We start from the raw sequence: 21,148 nt of genomic DNA, 5'->3' as shown, positions 1-21,148 counted from the left end.
CGATCCAGCCATGATTTTAATGGTGTTTGTAGATTTAGCCGTACTGATTAGAGATGAGCGAGCGTGCTCGCTAAGGCAATCTACTCAAGCGAGTCGTGCCTTATGCGAGTACCTGCCCGCTCGTCTCAAAAGATTCGGGTGCCGGCGGAGAGAGCAGGGAGGAACGGGGGGAGAGATCTCTCACTCTCTTCCCCCCCTGCTCACTCCCGCAACTCACCGCGGGCAGGTACTCGCATAAGGCACTACTCGCTCGAGTAGTTTGCCTTAGCGAGTACGCTCGCCCATCTCTAGTACTGATCATCGCGCATTTTCATTTGATCGAATTTTGCGCGATAATCATCCCGTGTAAATCGCCCTTAACCCCTTGAGTGGCGGGTTTCCTACCACCCTGTCGTGCCCACCAGGGCAGGTTTTTTGAAATGGTCTAATCATTGAATTTCAACTAATTTTGCAGTTGCGTCTCAAGAGCCATAACTTTTTCATTTTTCCATTGACATGGCCATATAAGGGCTTGTTTTTTGCGGGACAAGTTGTGATTTTTTAAACAGGGGGGAGGAAAAAAAGAAAAAAAGGGCCATGTCGTTAAGGGGTTAAATGTATTAACTTTCTTCTCTGGGTCATTACGACGCATGGATACCACATGTGTGATTGTATTTTTGATTTTTTTACAAAGTAAAGGGAGACAAGTGTTTTTATTTTTTTTTATTATTTTTTTACTTTTTTTTTTTTTTTTACTTGTTTTTTTTTTTTTGTCCCTTTAGGGGACTTTTACAGGGACCCATCAGGACCCCTGATCACATTCCGGGGGTCCGATGGTGACAGCCCTTTACATGCTGCAGTGACAGCCCTTTACATGCTGCAGTCACATAGACTGCCGCATGTAAAGGGTTAACACAGCAGAGATCGGAGGTTTTCTCTGATCTCTGCTGTAAGAGCAGGTACCTAGCTGTCCTCTGACAGCCAAGCACCAGCTCTCGCTGCACAGAGACCATCGGCTTGCTTCTGACAAGCCGATGGTCTCTATGGCAACCTGTAAACAAAGCAGGAGATTGCCGGCATATCGGCAATATCTTCTGCTTCTGTTGTTCAAAGCCCTTGCTTTGTTCTCTGTGGGACTGTGCAGGCAGAGCACACTGTCACAGCTTGTGGCATTGTGCTCTGCAGCTCCCATAGTGATACATAGCCCGGAAATCTTCCGGGCTATGTTGCTATGAGCAGTGGAGCTCGTCCCGGAAAATTTCGGGCGTGCCAATCAAGGGGTTAAGGCACAAAGCTTAAACAAAATGTTACAAACTACAAACCCCACTCTGAACTTTTTAGTATTTTTTTTCCTTCCCTTCCTTTATAACCCCTCTAACACCTGTACTAGTTTGTCAGTGTTTCCTCCATCCGGATCCTGTGAGTTCCACATCAGAGCACCATCGGCCTGCGAACAGATTACTCAGCACGCTAATGATAACAAACACACAGAAGGGAGCCCTCCAGAAACGGCCCTTCTGCCAAAAAAATTGTTTTCCTGTTGCTGTTGTTGCCCAGAGCTGGCAAGAGGGTACTTTTTCCTCACTGTGTAATTACAATTACACGCTGTCTTCTCTGAAACGGGAGCGAGTGATTGGCACTTGCACGGAATCCTGCGGATATATCCATCGGTATGTGTCTTACATCATGACCGCACCTGGGGAAAGTCATCTACCATCAAGCTAGTAGTTTGGGTTGATATTTGTAAGAATGATATATTTCCGAGAAGCGCTCGAATGGGCAGAAGATAACTTGAGTCAGTGCGGGCGTCCTGCGGCTCGGGCACAGTATGGGTTCTGCATTCCCACAATTACCAAGCTTGACATACTCCTTTTATTTGTGGAAGGCTCCCGTGGCTCCGTGTCGTTAATTCCTGTGTTTTTGCTCTCTGTGTGCCTAATTATTACCTACCATGTAAACCGGCTTAGATAAATAGCTCTTTGGTGATATCCTAGTGGGACTGAGTCATTCTGCCTTCCAAGTTAAGAATCTTGAGTCTTGTTAGTGACACGTCTTCCGCATCTGCGTGATATTAGATAAGAGGTAGAAGGGCTGCAGTGTATAGGCGTCCTACAGATAGCGTAAAAGTGGTTCAGACCGCCCATTACCGGATGACTCTCGCGTACATATATGGGCCTCCCAGCTTTATCCCGGGGAAATAATGATAGGACATGTTGAGTTTCAGTCCCCCACACTTGGTAAAGCCAAGGATTCACGTGTGGGGGGGTGGGGGGGGGGGAAATTGGGAGAAATCGGTCAAGCCAACACTTATGGAAGATGTCCGGGCACTTTAACGGTGGCTGTACACATTGGATAGTAGTACGTTGATGGCTGAATGAGCGTATAGTTTGGTGACCAGACATACATTTTCAATGACGCTGACCAACAGAGTCTAGGAGTATTCAGGAAAGCTTGCCCGTAGGGAGTGTGAAGACCATTTGCCCAATGGATGGGCAAGCAGTTCAAACATGGCCGACTTGTTACCAGATGATGATGGTTTGTCATGGGTCAGCTAACAAGCTCGTTGTTATATTTCATCCAAACAATTCTTGTTTTGGTTGAACTCCGTTTTCCTCATCTTGAGTCCATTATCCTTCGACCCAGCGACTGTTGCCGGATGTTAGTAGCTCAATAAGTGGCAGCAATTTAATTTGACCACGGGAGGGATTCTGGGGAACTACACGGATGGCATATCCTAGACTAGTAGGCAAGCATAGCAGCTTGCAGTAGGGCAGCAAGCATTAAAGCCCCTTGTGTGAGTCACATTTTTGTAACGGGCACTATTGGATCTTCCAAATCCGGGCAAAACTGCGCCGTTTTGCGAAAAAAATGTTAAAAATAAAAACCGCTTGGTTATGTGATCACTTCGCTGTAAATCGCATCGGAAACGTTGATAAATGTAGCACAGCATGCTGCACTATTTTTCCGTAAAAGGACTCATGGTGTCAGGGACGTGAGGAGCGCCATTTATAGTCATTTGGGTCAGTCAGGTGCTGTGGATGTCCGTCGTGTGAGACCGATCCAGCACTGCTGCTGTTTTTGTTCTATTCCTTCAATGGAACAGAAAACACTGATATCTGCTGAGCCTATATCCCCTACGGACAGGAATATGTGTGATGTAAACAACGGTTTACAAAGCTATAGGCTCAGTTTAACGGGTCCATTATGGCCCGGCTCACGCGGCCCTATGCATAAAACCCGGTGTGAGTCACGCAGGGTTTTACCGCCGTGCAGCCGGCCTATCGACGCATATGACAGAGATATTGTACGGCGTATCTCACGCACGCTGTCATACACAGTCTTCCGGCTTTTCTTTTTGTTTAAATTTCCAGTGCAGTCGCTTGCAATGGAGCGTATAGACACCGCCCTTACTCAATGTAGGGTTTCACAGTTGCAGGACGAACACCTTGATGAAAAATAGATATGTCACAGTAGGGTTCAGTTAAGTCTCTAAAACATAGCTTTTATTGAAAAACTAAATAAAAAGGAGTTTGTAACACAAAGTTCTAAACTCTAGACACAAATACACAAATAAATAAAAAACTGCACCCCTATGTCAAATGAGGGGAAAGCAGTATATACGTTGCCTAGGAACCGATATTTTCTCCCAACGGAATTAAAGTTTCTATTTTTGTTCTCCGTGGTATATATCCTAGAGCTAGTTGGATAGGCTCGTTAAGAATGGTGTTCCAGCTTGTATAGACAGCTATAGATATTCAATAGATGGGGGACTTGTATCCGCTTTTTAGAGCACGTGCGTTATTCCTCCCAAATAGAGAAAGATGCATAGACTGTCAAAAAATGCCGTAGGTGAGAGAATATTCACGCTACTTTGGCTAGTTTCAGAGAAATCCGATATAAAGCTGATATCAAAATGCTGTAGCTTGCCAACGTTTTTTGCGAGTTGTAGCCACCAAAAGTTATAATGCAGTACACCAAACTGCCAGCTCAATTATTTTGTAGGTTCAAAAATCAGTGGTTAAACGCGTTTCCGCTACCTGTTACGTAGCCTCATCAGGAACCATAAGAGAGTTTTTACAAACAAATCAGCTTCCAGCTAAACGGTTAATCCCCAGATTGGGATATTATAACCTTTTAGGAGGAGGGAGGTAGACAATCCTATCACTAGGTAGATCAAGGTAAATGAACCCAGTTTCCCCCAAGAAAAATAGCTTCCAGCTAAACGGTTAGTCCCCAGATTGGGAAATCATAACCTTTAGAGAGAGGGAGGTAGACAATTCTATCACTAGGTAGATCAAGATAAATAGACCCAGTTTCCCCCCAAAGATAGCAGGAACAAAAACAAAAAAAGGCAGCAGCACCAGCCTCTGTGGTAGACTGGCGGCTATAGCTGTCTATACAAGCTGGAACACCATTCTTAACGAGCCTATCCAACTAGCTCTAGGATATATACCACGGAGAACAAAAATAGAAACTTTAATTCCGTTGGGAGAAAATATCGGTTCCTAGGCAACGTATATACTGCTTTCCCCTCATTTGACATAGGGGTGCAGTTTTTTATTTATTTGTGTATTTGTGTCTAGAGTTTAGGACTTTGTGTTACAAACTCCTTTTTATTTAGTTTTTCACTAAAAGCTATGTTTTAGAGACTTAACTGAACCCTACTGTACTCAATGTAGTTGCATAAGGGCAGCATTTATTGCATGCCCATAGAGAGCAATGGGCTCTCTTGCGAAATAGAACATGCTGCGTTCTTTTTTTTGCGCTCGTGTATTACACAGTGCTTACATGCAGATGTGAGTGAGATGGCTTAAGGCAATGTATTTGATTGCCTCTGAATTACAGCGTATCCCAGGCACGGACATTATGCGTATAATGCGCGGCAATTAGAGATGAGCGAGCACGCTCGGATAAGTCAGTTACTTGAGTGAGCCTCGATCTTCTCGAGTAGTTGCATTCTTGTCCGAGCGTGCTCGGGGGGGGGGGGCGTAGCGGAGGAGAGAGTGAGACACAGATTGATTTTGCGCCTCTTAGACATCAGTTTTATTAAATTTTGAAATAAGGGGGGAAAAAAATCTGTTAAAAACTAATAAAAAAGCACAGATGTGAACATAGCCTAAAATCATCTGTTCTGATTTGATGGCATTCTGTCAGTCTGCTGGATGGTAACTTGCCCGCGGTCTGGGTCGCTGCGGTGGGAGGTGGTAAGTGGCTTCCTGCCTTGATCCCATTCATATGGTTTACTATCTACTCAGACTTGTTTTACAAGGTATCAAATCGGATAAAACTGCACGTAACAGCGACACTACCCAACAGTGTCCACTAGAGGGTGTCCGTCAGTCGTGGAACGCAGCCTTACGGGCCAGTCTTCTAGGCTTGAAATCTCACGCAGGATAAAGAGATCAAGTGGGGGCTGACTTATGTGAGATTAGCAGCGCTGCTTACTACCGTCACCCTGAGCCCTGTCCCTCATTTTCTTGTAGATGTCTGCTGAAAACATACAGGACTCCACTCCAGAATCCAGCAAAAGTCGGAGCCTCCGCAGAACGGTCAGCGTCCCCTCCGAGGGGCAGTTTCCTGAATACCCGCCAGAGGGTGCCTCAAAGCTGGGTAAGTGATGCTGATACTTTATCTCCTCTGGTCGCCATATGGGAGCGCAGACTGATTTTTGCTGTATTAGTCCATGTCTTGGATCCAGCTGGAGACTGGAGGATTACCCTGCGAGTGCGTCCGTGCACTTGTTAATTGCCCCGCTGACCGCGTCTACCGAGCAGATCCTAGTTGGCTAATTAGTGCAATTATGGAATGTTTTGTAACCTACAAACTATTTGACGGCGTAAGTTACATAATTGGCAACAGATAAAACAAATACTACTAATCTAGTAGTTATATTCTAGTTGTTGTTACATTAATAGTCGTGTTCGTTGTGTTGCCAGTTGGCCAGTTTCGGACTCGCTCTTTATGCCCTGCAAGACCCCGAGTCAGAAGGACCACGATTAGTCATTGCACCTCTTGTCTATATTTTCTGCAAAGTCCTGATAGTGTGACCTTAGGCGGTCAGATTTTGCCACCACAGCTCGGGGCAACAAACAGGGACAGAAGGTACTTTAACCCCCTTACGACCAGAGTCCTTCGGTCCTGAAGGACCAGACACTTTTTGGTGATTTTACACACATGTTTTTTGTTTTTTTTCCTTGGGCTGCCAAAAATTACTTTACAAGGGAAAACATCCCCCTAGTGTGACTGGCAGAGCTGTGCTGGGTTCTGCCATGCCAGGGGGCACCCAACGATCATGTGATGGGCACTGCCACTTCCTCTCTTCACTACATAGTGTTCATTTAGTGCTATGTAGGTTGGAAAAGAGAAGGTAGAAGCAGTTATATACGTCTTCTGTCGTCTTCTCTGGGTCTTTAGCTCTCTGACAGGCGAGCACCGCTCTTGCTAAATTTGCAGGAGCTTTAAACCCGTGCTGTGTGTTTACTATCTGCCTTGATTAAAGCCTAAAAATATATATGATGCTTGGTCCTGAATGGGTTAAATACAGAGTTGAGTAACTTTTATGAATACACATTGCATTACATATCTCTATATCTCGGAGCAACATTTTCAATTCTGATGATTTTGTCTTTGGAAACAGTCAACAAGTTGGTCATCAGGTAGATTAGAACAGGTTAGCTGCTCTCCTTGATCGCAGTGGGATAGCTGTGTCCTGTAAAGACTACACTTCCCAGAATGCAAATCCTCATCAGGACAGGCTTTGTGCTGGTATTGATCAATTCTGCTAAATTGTGACTGCGGCTCTGGGCTCCCGTACCGGCTATGACTCAGGAGCCGTGCAGGGTACGTACAAAGTTACCCTATGGGGCTATATGGAGCCTATGGAATGTTATGCTTATGTCCCTTTGATTAGTCTGCTGTGATATGGTGGGCTTCTATAAGTTTGTGCACCCCTGCAGAATTGGACTAGTTGGTTTTCAGCAGATTGTATGGAAAGATATTTGGATTGACCAGATTATCTGCATTTATTGTCATCTTCTTGCATAGCCTTATATTGGTGCTGGAGTTACGGTACAGTCCGGCGCAGATGGTCTCCGCCTTATCAAGAGCAGCACACCATCATCGTCTTGTGATCCTGTTGATGACCTTAAATTATATAGTAATAGGTAATATTAAAATGAGCTCGTCCTGAGTTAGGCCAGTCTCACACAGACGGGTCAGATTCTGCATGCGGGAGCCCGCAGCGGGATCTGGCTGTGACCCCAGCCGGCGTACCAGCGTACCTGTCATTTCTTTACTGCGGATGGCCACGGGCATTCGGCGTCAATCATGTGCAGTAGAGATTTTAAAATATATATGTATTTTCCGTGCCGTCGCTAGGTGATGACGCGGGTACCTGCGGCCTATCCAGGTCTGATGGCTTCCATTGACTCAACCCTTTGCAATCCAATTTTGGATTCAGGGTTTCCTAGGGGGTTTTCTCTTTCTGCCACTATACAACGCCGCCATCTGCTGGCGAGAGCCAGTACTGCGGTATGGGACATGTTGGAGAGGCCCCTGACAACAGAGCGGCCAGTAATCTACATTAAGAATACCCTGCTGGACGTCTTCCGACATCAGAGCTGTACAGCCTTCAATTAGAATGTAGGAAGATGCCAGACAGTAGATTGAAAAGGGTTAGGTGGAAGCCGTCCGTGTAGAGTCCGCACAAAAATAGAACCTGCTGCAATTTTATTTCCGCTCGTGGTAGTCGCAACCAATATCCGCTCATCTGAGCGGACACGAGAATGTTCTACATTTTCAATGTGTGCAGAATACCGCGGATCGTCCACACGGATGACGATCGCGGATTCCGCAATTGAAATCCAGTCGTGTGAGACCGGCCCAACGATCACTAATATACAGCTGTGGTATAATGTATAGTAATCACTCAGCAGGTCACAAAGGCAGATCCGCCGCAGGATACCGCAACGCCCGTGGACAGGCGGCCAAAAGCAAAATTTATACATTAGAAAATATCACAAATGTTCAGTTCTACCTTAAGGGGGTTGTCTCCGGAAAATGAATTAATGGGATAGGGGTTGAGTATCTGCTTGGCTAACTCCTGCTGTCCCGGAGAAGTTACTGAAGTGGTAGAGGGCAAGCATGACCACCACTCCATTCATTCAGTAAAGCTCAGGACCCCCCACTGTAGTAATCAGTCAGACCCCCGCTATCAGATGTGTGTCTTCATTTTTTTTTTCCCCTTTTTTTAGTGGGACAATACCCTTACGTGTTTTGGTACTGGTCACATGATGCTGTACTGGTGCACCATGGGATTGCTAACACAGCTTAGAGGAAGAGAAAACAAGATGGTGTCTGATAAGTATCACAACAGGAGGCTGGACTGTATGGAATTATATACATTGCATACATGGGAGACCTCCAGAGTATGACAGGCAATCAGCTGAAGGGTGCAGGGATGGAAAAATGTGTATTTCTGGAGTATCCCTTTAAGGCTCTGTTCACACTTGGTTTCTATTGTACGTCAAAAGTTTGTGATGGGAAATGCTATATACCTACAATGCAAGTCTACGACGTATGGTGTCATGGTTGGTTTTGGCTATGTGCGACCTGTGTGGTTACACAGAGTGCCAACCAATGGCTTATGGCAGGCAGATATAAACTGGGTACAGTCACCCTCCTTAGGTTCACCTGGCCAGATCATTATCTTGTTGTATCGCCCTCCTCCTGGATTTGTCTTCTCCCTTCTACTGTCAGCCCAATTGCTTGGTTCTGCTACTGTATTTGTTACAAGCTTGGTTCTGGCAGTGTATTTATCTACTAAGGTTGATTTGTGCTGTGTATTTATGTACTGAGCATGGATCTGGTGCTGTTTGAGTTTTGTTCTGGTGTCATGTTTATGCTAGGAGCTAATTCTGGGGCTGTATTCATGTTACGATTTTGGTTCTGGGGCTGTATTTATGTTATGGTCTTGTTATTGGTATTGTATGCATGTGCTGAGCTTGGTTCTGGTGCTGTATTAGGCCTCATGCCCACGGCCGGGTCGGATTCCGCCTGCGAAATCTCGCAGTGGAATCAGACCCGGCGGCCCCTAAAGACCCTATACTCCCCTTTCCGAATCCGTGGCGAGAGTCTCTGCAGGCAGTGTATGATGCGCTGGCAGTGGGCGGTGCCGCGATTTCCCGCGATGCTTCCGCTGCGCTCACAGCGGGAGTATCGTGGGACGGACGGCTTCTATTGACTATAATGGAAGCTGTCCGCGCAATTTTCCGCGATGAATGGAATGTGCTGTGATTCTTCCCCGCAAGCAGAAAATCGCAGTTGATTTCCGCTCATGGGCAGGGGAGAATCTGTTAACACAGCATGTCTATGGACGGCTATTGCTGCGGGATTCGTAGCGGGTGTCTGACCATTGGCATTTGGCCTTAATGTTATGATCTTGTTACTGGTATTGTATCTATGTACGGAGGTTGGTTCTGGTGCTGTACTCATGTTATGAGCTAGGTACTGATACAGTATTTCTTCACTGAGCTGTTCTCTGGTGGATATGCACAAGCAGAATACAGGCAGACGGCTTATCAGTGCAACATATAACTTTATACTTATGCCAGAGGGGGCAGGGGCTCCAAAAAATTCTCCACAGGGTGCCATCTAACCTAAAGCTGGCATATTCTGCCTAATGACCCAATTATTTTTTTTTTTAAAGTGTGTTAATGAATGCAGCCCTGATGTATTCTTAAAGCTTACAGACTATTTAGGCATACATCAGATCGATAAGGCCTTATGGGTATGCTTGTGTATGTGCCAGGAGCTTTCCATCGTCTTTCAGGGGTTTGGGAAAGCTAGATATCACCCCCCTGGGTTCCATAATGGCGGCCATATTGGTTGTCCACCAACTTCTTAAGGGGGAATATTTTATAAAGAAGTTTTACAGAGAACCTGCCCCATCCGCACAGCACCATAAACTAAGTTATGGTACTGTTAGTGATGTATGTTTATAGTCACCCGCTCCCGCCATCCACAAGTGTCGCCTGCTGAAGTCCGTGCGCGGCACGAAAATCCGATTTTCTTTAGAGTCCCATGCACACTCTCACATTGACTTTTATTAGAGCGCACACGGGACTCTGAAGAGTCAGATTTCTGTGCCATGTGATCTTCGGAGCGCTGGATCGCAGTAGTGGGTGACTATAAATAAAATAACGCCACGCTGCTCCCCGCTATGTCCTCCAACGGCGCCATCAGTTTCTGGTAACACTGTGGACGTGGCCGGTTCCCTTTCACTAGACAAAGCCATTGGATCAGCACACATATCGGAGGTCTAGTCGGTTCCCCGGCCCTACTTCTGCTTTCTCGTACCGCGGCTCAGGACTGTACAAGGCAGGATGACACCCAGGAAGACACTGGATGAATTGGAGCATTTATTTCTAGGGCACGAGGGATTTGTGATTGCTCCAAAAGCCCAACAAGCAGAAGTATTAGCACATTTATCGAAACGCCCGTGTGCGAGGATAATGTGTTTCTTACCCAGAACTTGTGATCCATCAGTCTCTCACATGCCGCCGCTTTCATGTCGGCGCTTCCCCGTTACGTTCCAAGGGCATTTTCACACATTCCAAAAATAAAGTTTCATTTCTTTTAAGGATCCGGCTGGCAGCAAGGTGACGAGCGACCTCGGATCACCCCCGAATCCCCCAGATGTTCTCACTCATCATACAGGAAATGTTATTAGCGGGCGGCAGGTATAGAAGAGCATTATAATGGGAGGTCCTCACGGAGCAGAAGGCTGCAGATACATCTAGGAGATTTACTACAATTCATCCATATATAACAAAAGGCATCGGCTTATCTCCCCGAGAACAAAAGGATAGGGCACTCGAAATTCAATTGTCTGTTCCTTGTTTTCCGCAACGTCTCCTGTTGGGAAAGCCAAGAGGACCCCATACAACCAAGATAATCAGCGGGTTTGGCAAATCTAGATCTAATATGCATGGCCACCGTGAGACGGAGGGAGATGGGTGGCCACTAGACACTTCTGCTTGCGCTTATCTCCGGGGGAAATAAAAGTTGGCTGATTTATTAACTAATATTTTAAAATTATATCCAAATGAGTTAAAACAATAAAACAAACTCTTGCTTACCCCCCTCCACCCCAGAGATCCAGCGCTGCAGCCCCACGATCCTCCCGACCTGTGTTTGCAGCAGACGTTAGGTGACCACTGCCTGCCAATCAGTGGCTACAGCTTCCTCATGGCATTAGCGCTCACATCCTGGGTGCCATGATGCCAGGAGTTTAGAACAGTGACGGTGCGGCCTCTGATTGGCAGGCAGCGGGCGACTGACATCCGCTGTCAACAGAGATCGTCGGGAGCACTATGGGGCTACAGCACTGGATCGCAGGGGCTGAGGACAGGTAAGTACTGTTTTGATTTATTATTTTAAAGGTAATGTGTCTTAAAGGGGTTTTCCAGTGAAATACTGTTGATGACGTATCCTAAGGATAGGTCATCAATAGTTGATCAGCTGGGGTCTGTTGCTCGGGACCCCACGACCTATCAGCTATGCAACTGCATGCTGTCAGCTCCGCAAATACACAGAGGTCGGCACAGAAGCATCCGTACCTACCTCTGTGTATTTGGAACAGAAGTCTTCACGCCGACCTCCCATGTAGTGGCCGGCGCTTGTAACTGCAGGCACAGCTCTCATTGAAATCAGGATAGGTCATCAACAGTATTTCACTGGAAAACCCCTTTAAAAAACTAAAAAAATACTAAAATCCTGCATTTTTCACACTGACCACAGAGCTTGATAATAGGCTGATGCTTCCTGATTTGTAGGGAGAACTTTTACAGCTGTCGTCTCACTGACATTAACGGCCGGATTACACGGAGAGGTAACGCCTATATGTAGAGAACACAGGATCCACTATTCACAATAGGCGATCAGCTGTGACTATATACTCCTCTCCCTGCACAATGACCCCTGCACAGGTCCAAGAAGAGTATCCCATAGAAGTCAATGGTCCCCTCCTGTCTATTGTGTGAATGGCCCATGAAGCTGCTGTAAAGCATCTCTCTAAATGCTGTTAAATGTAGCTCAAGCAAGATGGCCGCCCCCACAGTCATTTAGGCTTCATGTCCACAGGGAAAATCAGGCCCGCTACGGATTCTTCATGGAGAATCCGTAGCGGGTCCCTCCTGCCCCGCGGATATGAGGGCTGAAAATAAGAATAAATAAGAATAAACTTACCTGCAGCGAACCGGGCAGATCTTCTCTTCTTCGCGGCCGGATCTTCTTTCTTCAGCCGGCGGATGTGCGCGGCACACCTGCGTGCCGCGCGCATGCGCTGGGCACATCCTCCGGGCCGAAAAAAAGAAGATCCGGCCGCAAGGAAGATAAGACATGCCCGGTCCACTGCGGGTAAGTTTATTCTTATTTTAGGTCTCCCGGACGGCTTCCATAGGCTTCAATAGAAGCCCGCGGGAGCCGTCCCCGCAGGAGACCCGCACAAAAATGGAGCATGTCCATTTTTTTCATGCTCCATATTTTTTTTAATTCCCTTTTATTGATCATCTGCGGGTATTTATCTACCCGCGGGTGGTCAATGCATCCCTATGGGGTGCGGATCCGCGGGCGGGAGAAGAGTTAAAATCCGCTGCGGATTTTAATTCCTCTTTTCCCCGTCGACATGAGGCCTTAGAATAAAATTAAACAATTAGAATAAAGAATTGAACAATCGGGAAATAAGAACAGATTAGAAAAATGTAATATGTTTTTCTATCTGGTTTTAATTAATAAGATAAAAATTGGGGATGTCGCCCCTTTAAAAAGTGAGTTCATAATTGGACAACTCCTTTAAAATGTCCAAAAGTCTTTTCCACAACACAAATATCCTGAACTTTTGGGTTGTTCCCATAGACATGAGATTGTCAGCTGATTACACTGAAAGGAATCTCATGCCAATGGATTATCAGAAAGAGAATTCTCTGCATCGCTGTCAGCGTTACATTCATAAATATGCTGAATGAATGATCAGTCTGTGCAGCATGGAGGACCACGCCGATACAGCCAAAAAATAACAGGAGTGTCCCGGGTCATTGCATATAAAGGGATAACAAACCTCAAAGGGAAACTGTCAACATGTTTGAGCACCATAATGTAGTTTTATGGGGTTCAAAAGTGGGATGGGGGATCCTGGGGGATGCTTTTTATACTCACCCGCTCCCCCCTATCCAGCTCTGTGCCCCAAGAATTCAGCATATGCACACAGTATGACTCTTTTCAGACAGCTGTGTTGTGATCACGCGCTCTTATTGATCTCTATGGGAGAGTGCGTGCACACAGAGACTTATACTGTGTGTGCGGATCACCGCACTGAAATGGGCGACCCGGTGAGTAAAAAAATGAAAGAAGCTCCCTGGACCCCCATTCCCTCACTTATGAGTCCCATAACATAGTTTATGGGGCACAAACATGCTGACTAGTTCCCTTTAAAGACATGAAGATGTAGGGTCAATAAAAAATAATGCTGTTAAACGGTGAGTAGTCATTTATTGACACCTCTGTAGAGGTAGGTAGCAGGCAGTTATGTCCTGTTTGTTTTGTGAAATACGTCTTGCACTGACATCACCCGACGCTCGTGGAATTGGGTTGTGTTTTTGTTTTTTCTTGAGTACTACACTAGTGATTATAGCCGGAAAGCAATTAGTACACGTATGACTACACGGCACGCCGTCATCCCATCCTAGGCGCTTTTACATGACGGTAACCCCACCCACTTCTAATCTAAATACCAAAGGAATTTCCACTGATACCCGTGGATTATTTGTCTTTCATCGTGCTGTCAGACGCACATTCCTAGTGATGCACAGAAATGCTTTATAGCAGCCGGAGATCCATGGAAGATACAGAAATGAGAAAGCAATTTTCTAGATTTACATACACATTATTCAAAGGCAAATCAATTTCCAGCGTGTTGCAAAACTGATTTTTTTCTAAGGAACTCCATGGTTTGTAATAATGATGAATGTCCCAGTGTTACTGGAGATAAAACATGTAATAGGCGGTAAAATTGTATGCGATGCCAGATTAGTAGAATCTCCATAGTACTGAATGTTATCAGCATCACTTACTATTCAAGAATATGAAGTATTTTACATATGCCAAATAACTGCGTCCGACCCCCAAACGGGCTGTAATGCCGGCTGCTGACAGCCAACCGCCTGATAGTTGGGCATTTAGATTTAGGGAAAGCTAGACATTTATTTTTCCCATATATCAAAACCAGAATGATTGACGCCGCCTTCAGTATGAGCGAAGAAGACAGTCGTCTTAGGAATTGGATGAATAGCCCAATCTGTTACCCCAAGGAGGGGGGCTTCTCTACTCCACACCACCGGTGGTAAACATTTCCAACAATTTTGCCCAAATGATGAAGGGGTGAAAAGGAGGGATTCGGCGCTCAACTTCCGCTCCCTTTTGTACTTTTCCCTTTTTTTTCCCCTTTGTGGTTTGTGTTTGGAAGCCATTTATTTTTGACTTGCGCTGGGAATCTCCGATGATGGAACTCTACTGCATTAGTGGATTTCATGGTGTTTCCATGTTTGGATACCATGTATACGATAATCATGTTGTAAGGACTGTTAAAGGTTTGGACATTGACTTAGGCCGGCTGCACACGGGCGGGTCGGATTCTGCATGCGGAATCCAACGCTTTGCCCAGCCGGCATCCGCGCGTACCTGTCCTGAAGTCTTTTTATCTGTGCCTCGGACGGTCCACTCAACTCGCCGTTGGACACATTCAGTACGTCTTGGTTTTTTTGTTGTTTTTTTTAATTGTCTGCTTTTCCCGTGTCATTGCCTATCGATGACACACAATCCGTGACCTTTCAGCAATGTCATTGCAGATCGGATGGCTTCCATTGACTTGCGTAAGCTGTCCGTGCGGAATCAGCACAGAAATAGAGCACGCTGCGATTTCTTCGCGAGTGTAAAATCACAATATATTTCTGCTGGTGTCGTGGAAGTTTTGTTTTGCCATAGCATGCTATGAGCGGTATTTGCTGTGGAATCCGGAGGCGGACGCCCGCTACGGATTCCGCAATGGTAATCCGCCCTTGTGCAGGCGGACTTACAGAGTTGCTATGCAATGTGTGGCATTACGGAGTTTTCTTCCTCCTGATTAAGAGCTTATTTGCATAAATCCCCATTTACACACGACGATTATCGCTCAAAATATGTTCAAACAATGTTTTTTGAGCGATAATCGTTGTGTGTAAATGAGCCTTAAGATACTATGCCGACTAAAGACTCATTTACACGCAATGACAATCTTTCAAGTTATTGAAAGATTGACCATTCTAGTGATCATTTTGCATCAAGTGCTAATGGGCACTAATGCCCATTAGTGGTTAATCAGTTTCATTTGCATGTAAATGAGCCTGCAGTAGCTGTTTGCAAATCCTGGAATGTGGTCTGGACTTTGCACTCAAATGTATTATCTTCGCATGGGCTGCCAGGGGCTGTCAGCTAAATACCATGTAATCAGCTGCTCCCGTGGAGAACACAGTGTGCGGTCCCTGCTATCTCTCTCTGGTTGAAAGATGGATTTTATGCTAACCTAAAAATTATCGTTCAACCGAAGATTGAAAGATGGAAGAGTTTACACGCAACAATTATCGCTCAAAAGCCATCGTTTGAACGAATTTTGAGCGATAATCGTTGCATGTAAATGCGGCTTTAGTCTTCACAGAACTACTGTAGTTAAACACTCCTGTTAAACAGATACATTGTATTCTACCTACTACAGGGCCTAAGAGCCCATTCACACGGGCGTATTTGAGTTGCTCTCCAGATTCTTCTTCGTGTGCTGTTTGATCCCCACAGGCAGAGTAAACCTTGCATGTTCGATTCTTATCCGTGATATGGACCAGAATAAGACATGGTGCAAGTTTGTTTTTACACAGACCACATGATAGATTACTGGGAGGGACTGGTGAGGACCCAGTGGTCATGGTGCACATTGGCATCAATGACAAAGTTAGAGGTAAGTGGAGGGTTCCTAAAAATGGGGAACTAGGCCATAAGCTTAGGGCGAGATCCTTCAAAGTAGTATTTTCTGAAATACTACCTGTACCACATGCCACACCAGAACATTGGTGTAGTAAGGAGGGGTTTGGGTTCCTGGAGATCTGGGCTGTCTTTGCTGTTGGCTACAGGTTCTACCGTAGGGACGGGCTGCATCTTAATGGGGAGGGTGCAGCTGTGCTGGAGCAGAAGATGGATAGAAGGTTGGAGGAGTGTGTAAACTAGAGACGGGGGGGGGGGGGGGGGGGGAGGGACCAAAGAGATAAGGAGGAAGATAGTGTAGACCATGATCAGTGGACATACATGGATAGAAAAACAATAATAAAATCATCATAGGGGTTTTCTATATACCGCCAAATATAACAGAAACCATGAAAATCTGTTGATAATGCAAATGGATAAAGCAGCATATTAAAACAAGGGAATTATTATGGGGACCGGCATAAAAAAAAGTCTTCCAGGTAGTGCCCACCAGGATACACTGGGGTAGGAGCAGAAGCACTGCTCCGACCCCTATGTCGTGGCTGTGCCCGTAATTGCAGGCGCAGCCCTCATTGAAATCATGTAGGCTGAACTAGAGGGACACAAGTCTTTTTTTTTTTTTTTTTTTTTAGCTTAAATACTATATTTTTTTATGAAAAAGTTTGCCTAGCAGATGTGAAAAGAGAAGAGACCTAAAAAGACATTCAAAAACATTTACTTTCTGAAGAGAGAGAGGAAAAAGAACATCTTTAACAAGCGCTTAGCCGCTTACGTATCCTGCCACGTCTAACCCTGGTCATTAGCGTTCCTTGTATACGTCCCTCCACGGCAATGAACGGCTTGATACACTCTCTGATATGTTCGTTAATTTCTCGGATGTTTGTCTCTTGCACTGCGCCAGGCATTAGCTGCATGGGCATCATCAGATCGCTTCCTCCATCTGCGTACGGAATGAATTGGATTGATTTCGGATGAGTCAAAGAATATCATTCTCATCGGCTCCTCTTTCATTACATACAAGATTGAGGCTGCCATTAAACGCTCAATTGCAAGCAACACAGATGGTGACTTTATTGTATTGGGATTAACCCTGAATGCACTGGTAAGACGAAGCTTGTGGAACACAAACTTCCTGTGCCACCTGATGGAATGGAACCCACTAAAAATATCCCAGGGTAGAGGGAACTTTTTTTCAGAGTTACTTGGTATGACTAAGTAAATGGTAGACTGAACCATAAGACTGAAATCACACACACCGTTTTTGAGCTAAGGTCAAGTGAATTACAAGGGAATGAGGAAATCTAAAAGAATGTCTTATACTTTTCCTTCCTGTTGGGTCTGCTTCTTGCTTTGGCTTAAAAAAAGAAAGCATCAAAAATAGCATATGTGATTCCAGCTTTAAAGTAACTAAACTTTTAGAAACTTTTGACAGGTCAGAAGTTTAGGTGTGGTAGGGGTCCGGATACCGTGACTATCACTGATGGCTAAAATGAAGGGACAGAAGTGTTCAGCTAAGCCTGTGCCTTTTCTTGTTAGTGGTGTAGGGACTTTCTACAAAACCCATAAACTGCTCCAAGCGAAGACAAAAAGAGCCACATGGGCACAACACCTCATTGTAGTGATTGATGGTTGTCACAGCATTTGAACCCCCACCACATAAATTATTCTGACATGCCACAGAATTAACTTTTATCACCTATCCATAGGATAAGTGATACGTCCGATCAGTGGGGTCTCATCTTTTAGACCCCCACTGATCCCAAGAATGGGGTCTGATTTTCCCTTCGTCCTCTTGACTGTGGGTTCGCTGCAGCCCTCGCAGTAAGGACGAAATTGAAAGGCGCAATGACCACGCATGCGCAGTACTGATCCATTCACTCCATTTTCAATGGGACTACTGGAGATAACAAAGTACAAGCACTCAGCTATTTCAGTCAGCCCCATTGACATGAATGGAGAGGCAGCTGCACATGGGCAGCCATTGCTCCATTCAGTTGGACATCATTGCGGGTGTGAGAAGCATCCCTGATGGAGAAGAGGAGGACATGTGACCCCAGTTCTCAAGATCGGTGGGGGTCTTAGTGGCGAGTCTCCCACTGATCAGACTTTTATCACTTATTCTATAGATAGAAGGGGTTGTCTGGTTACATATTTATTTTTTAAAACTAGACCCAAACGACTATAAAACAATAAAACATAGGGTACTCGCCTTTCCCGGCGGTGCAGCCCCGTGACTCTCCCAGTCTCTGTTGACAGCAGAAGTCAGATGACCTCTACCTGCCAATCAGAGATCGCAGCATCACCATTCTGAACTCTGGTGCTAGAACGGATGGTGACGCTGATTGACAGGCAGCGGTCACCTGAATTCTGCTGTCAGAGACCGGAGAGTCGCGGGGCTGCAGTGCTGGATCCACGGTGCTGAGGACAGTTGAATACTCTTTGTTCTTATTGTTTAAGTCATTTGGCTCTAATTTTAAAAGAGGAATATGTAACCGGATTGCCCCTTTAATTTTGGTACAACCCCCTTAAAGTTTAGTTACCCTTTAACCCTTTGCAATCCAATTTTGAATTCAGGGTTTCCTAGGGGGCTTACTTTTTCTGCCATTATACAATGGTGCCATCTGCTGGCTAGAGCCAGTACTGCAGTATGTGACATGCTGGAAAGCCTCCCGACAACATAGCGGCCAGTAATCTACAGTAGTAATACCCTGCGGGACGTCTTCCGACATCAAAGCTGTACAGCCTTCATTCAGAATGTCTTTAGATGTGAGACAGTGGACTGGAAAGGGTTAAAGGTAACCGGTTGCCAGTTTGGTGCATATTAAACCAATTGCACCTACAGAGCAGAAACAGTGGAGTTCGTTCTACAGCTGCTTGTGTTAGAACTCCTGGTGCCCACCTACCATGGAAAATGATGTCATCTTTCCAACACTGTATGGAAATAGTGCCCGGTTGGTCTGAGGGGCATGCCTGGACTATCTCTGCCACCACAGTTGTCACCATAACCTGGCCCCTCTCTCTCGAGCTCCAATTTTTGCACACTGGAGTCTCCTCTTCCCCTTAGACAGCAATGACACTTAAAATGATTAACTAGTCCTCTTCTGCTACAGTTCCTCCGTGCTAAGGAACAATGACTTCTGCATTTGGACACATTATTTGGAGCACCAGTGTTGTATTTGGCTACGATTTGTTTGACTGCTTCCTGCTCGTTTGACACAATGATTCTTGACATCCTCCTCTGACCCCTTTCATCAGTGAGTTATTCATCCACATTCACTGGATGCGTTTCCTTAATCATACCATTCTCAGTATAGTCTTCATACCATTGCATGAGAAAAGCCTACAAAGTTGGCAGCTTTTGAAATCCTGGCCTCGGTTAGTCTAGCACTTACGGCCAGTCCTCGTTGGATCTCACTCGCATCGCTGGATTTTCTATTTTCATATGGATTCACAATGAAACTGGTCCACGGACATCTGGCTGACTTGATTTTATGTTGCACTCCACGTCACGGGTCTAATATCCATACAGGGAAGCTCCAATCGTGAAGTGGCTGGGGTCTCTAATAAAGTGGCAATTCGGTGTAGTCTACGACTGAATGAAGGGCTTTACACTTTCGTGTCCCAACGTTGATAAATTACATGTACGCTGAGCTAAATCGTAGCCGCATTCCATGCCTGATTTTTATCGTACGGAGCCCTCCTCTGCAGCGCTGCACTTGGACATAAACGTTTTCGGTAAAACATGCAGAACAGGTTGGTAATGACAAAGCAGCAGAAGAGTAAAATAAAAGGGAGGTTATAATAGTTGAATGTCGTGTTTAGATGTCTGCCTCCAAACCTGGGAAGGTTAACCCTTTGCAATCCAATTTTGGATTCAGGGTTTCCTAGGGGGCTTTCTCTTTCTGCCATTTTACAATGGTGCCATCTGCTGGCTAGAGCCAGTACTGCGGTATGGGACATGCTGGAGAGGCCCCCAACAACAGAGCAGCCAGTAATATGCAGTAAGAATACCCTGCGGACGTCTTCTGACATTGGAGCTATACAGTCTTTAATCAGAATGTCTTCAGACGTCAGACAGTGGATTGGAAAGGGTTAAATTGACTTTTAATGCACAATACCGCGCAGCAAAAAACGTGTCGGGTCGCCAGAAGTTGTAATCTTCTTCGATGTAATGCGGGCAGCGCTCACTTAAGAGGTTTCAGGGTAAAAACATTGGATTTGTGTTTTGTTCTGCCGTATCCCTGACAAAGAATACCTCTCCGTGGAGGGGGTGGGAGGGCACTACGTGGGTGAGCTCTGAATTATATGGATCTTAATTAGCAACAGTCCTATTGTCACACTCAAGCTTTGACCTATATGGAATGCAGTGGGTAGAAATGAACTGCCAGTGCTTGCATTGTTAATTGAGATCAGCGAGGGTGGGCATGGATGGGCACACAGTGTGCCAGGATTGGCTCTAACTTGGCATCTATACATACGTTTTGTAATGCTTTTAGGAAATATGTGTAGAATATAAGTTTTATATGTCTGTGTATGATTTTGTTATTGACCTCAGAGAGGATGCAATACCAGGTACAGCCATCAGACCGGAGTGGTGCTGTTTCTGGAGAAGAGTTGCAGATGCAGCAAAGTTTACCGCAGAACAGGACTTTTTCTTGCTGCTTCAATGGGTTCTGCTGTCCTGAGATAACTCGTTGCAGCCAGTTATCTGCGTTGGGTTAAACATTGCTATATTTGTAGCTTTTTATTGAGGTATTTACAACCTGTTTGCCTGTATCTGTCGTGGCTGAAAATCCTGACCTACAGGAAGCGCCCTCATGTAGAGCAGTTTACTTAAAGTTCACCTTTCGCCTGGAAGCAACTTTTTTGTGTTCCGTAGTCCCTTTTCTTAGAATGTGACCAAGCAATTTGCAAGGAAACGCTGATGGAGGTATATATTCCTTCACACCAATAAAATCTGAGGAATGCCTTTTATTATCTTTTTTTCTGGATTATCGGATGTTCGTGGGGCAGTATTTAAAACACATTTAACCCTTTCCATTCCACTGTCTGACGTCTAAAGACATTCTGATTGAAGGCCGTACAGCTCTGATGTCGGAGGACG

General features: G+C 45.4%; 1 protein-coding gene across 4 annotated transcripts in view; it reads left to right on the top strand.

Moving 5' to 3' along the window:
- The window catches only part of RASAL2 (RAS protein activator like 2), a 310,978-nt gene that overhangs the window by 159,006 nt on the left and 130,824 nt on the right, over nt 1–21,148 (top strand). For all 4 annotated transcript variants that reach the window (XM_066597470.1, XM_066597468.1, XM_066597471.1 and 1 more), the window contains exon 3: nt 5,463–5,589. In XM_066597470.1, coding sequence (XP_066453567.1) covers nt 5,463–5,589 — 127 coding nt within the window. The remainder of the gene's footprint in view (nt 1–5,462; nt 5,590–21,148) is intronic.

The sequence above is a fragment of the Eleutherodactylus coqui genome, chromosome 3 (assembly GCF_035609145.1).
Source record: "Eleutherodactylus coqui strain aEleCoq1 chromosome 3, aEleCoq1.hap1, whole genome shotgun sequence".
NCBI lineage: Eukaryota > Metazoa > Chordata > Amphibia > Anura > Eleutherodactylidae > Eleutherodactylus > Eleutherodactylus coqui.
This window is presented reverse-complemented; position numbering and strand designations above follow the sequence as displayed.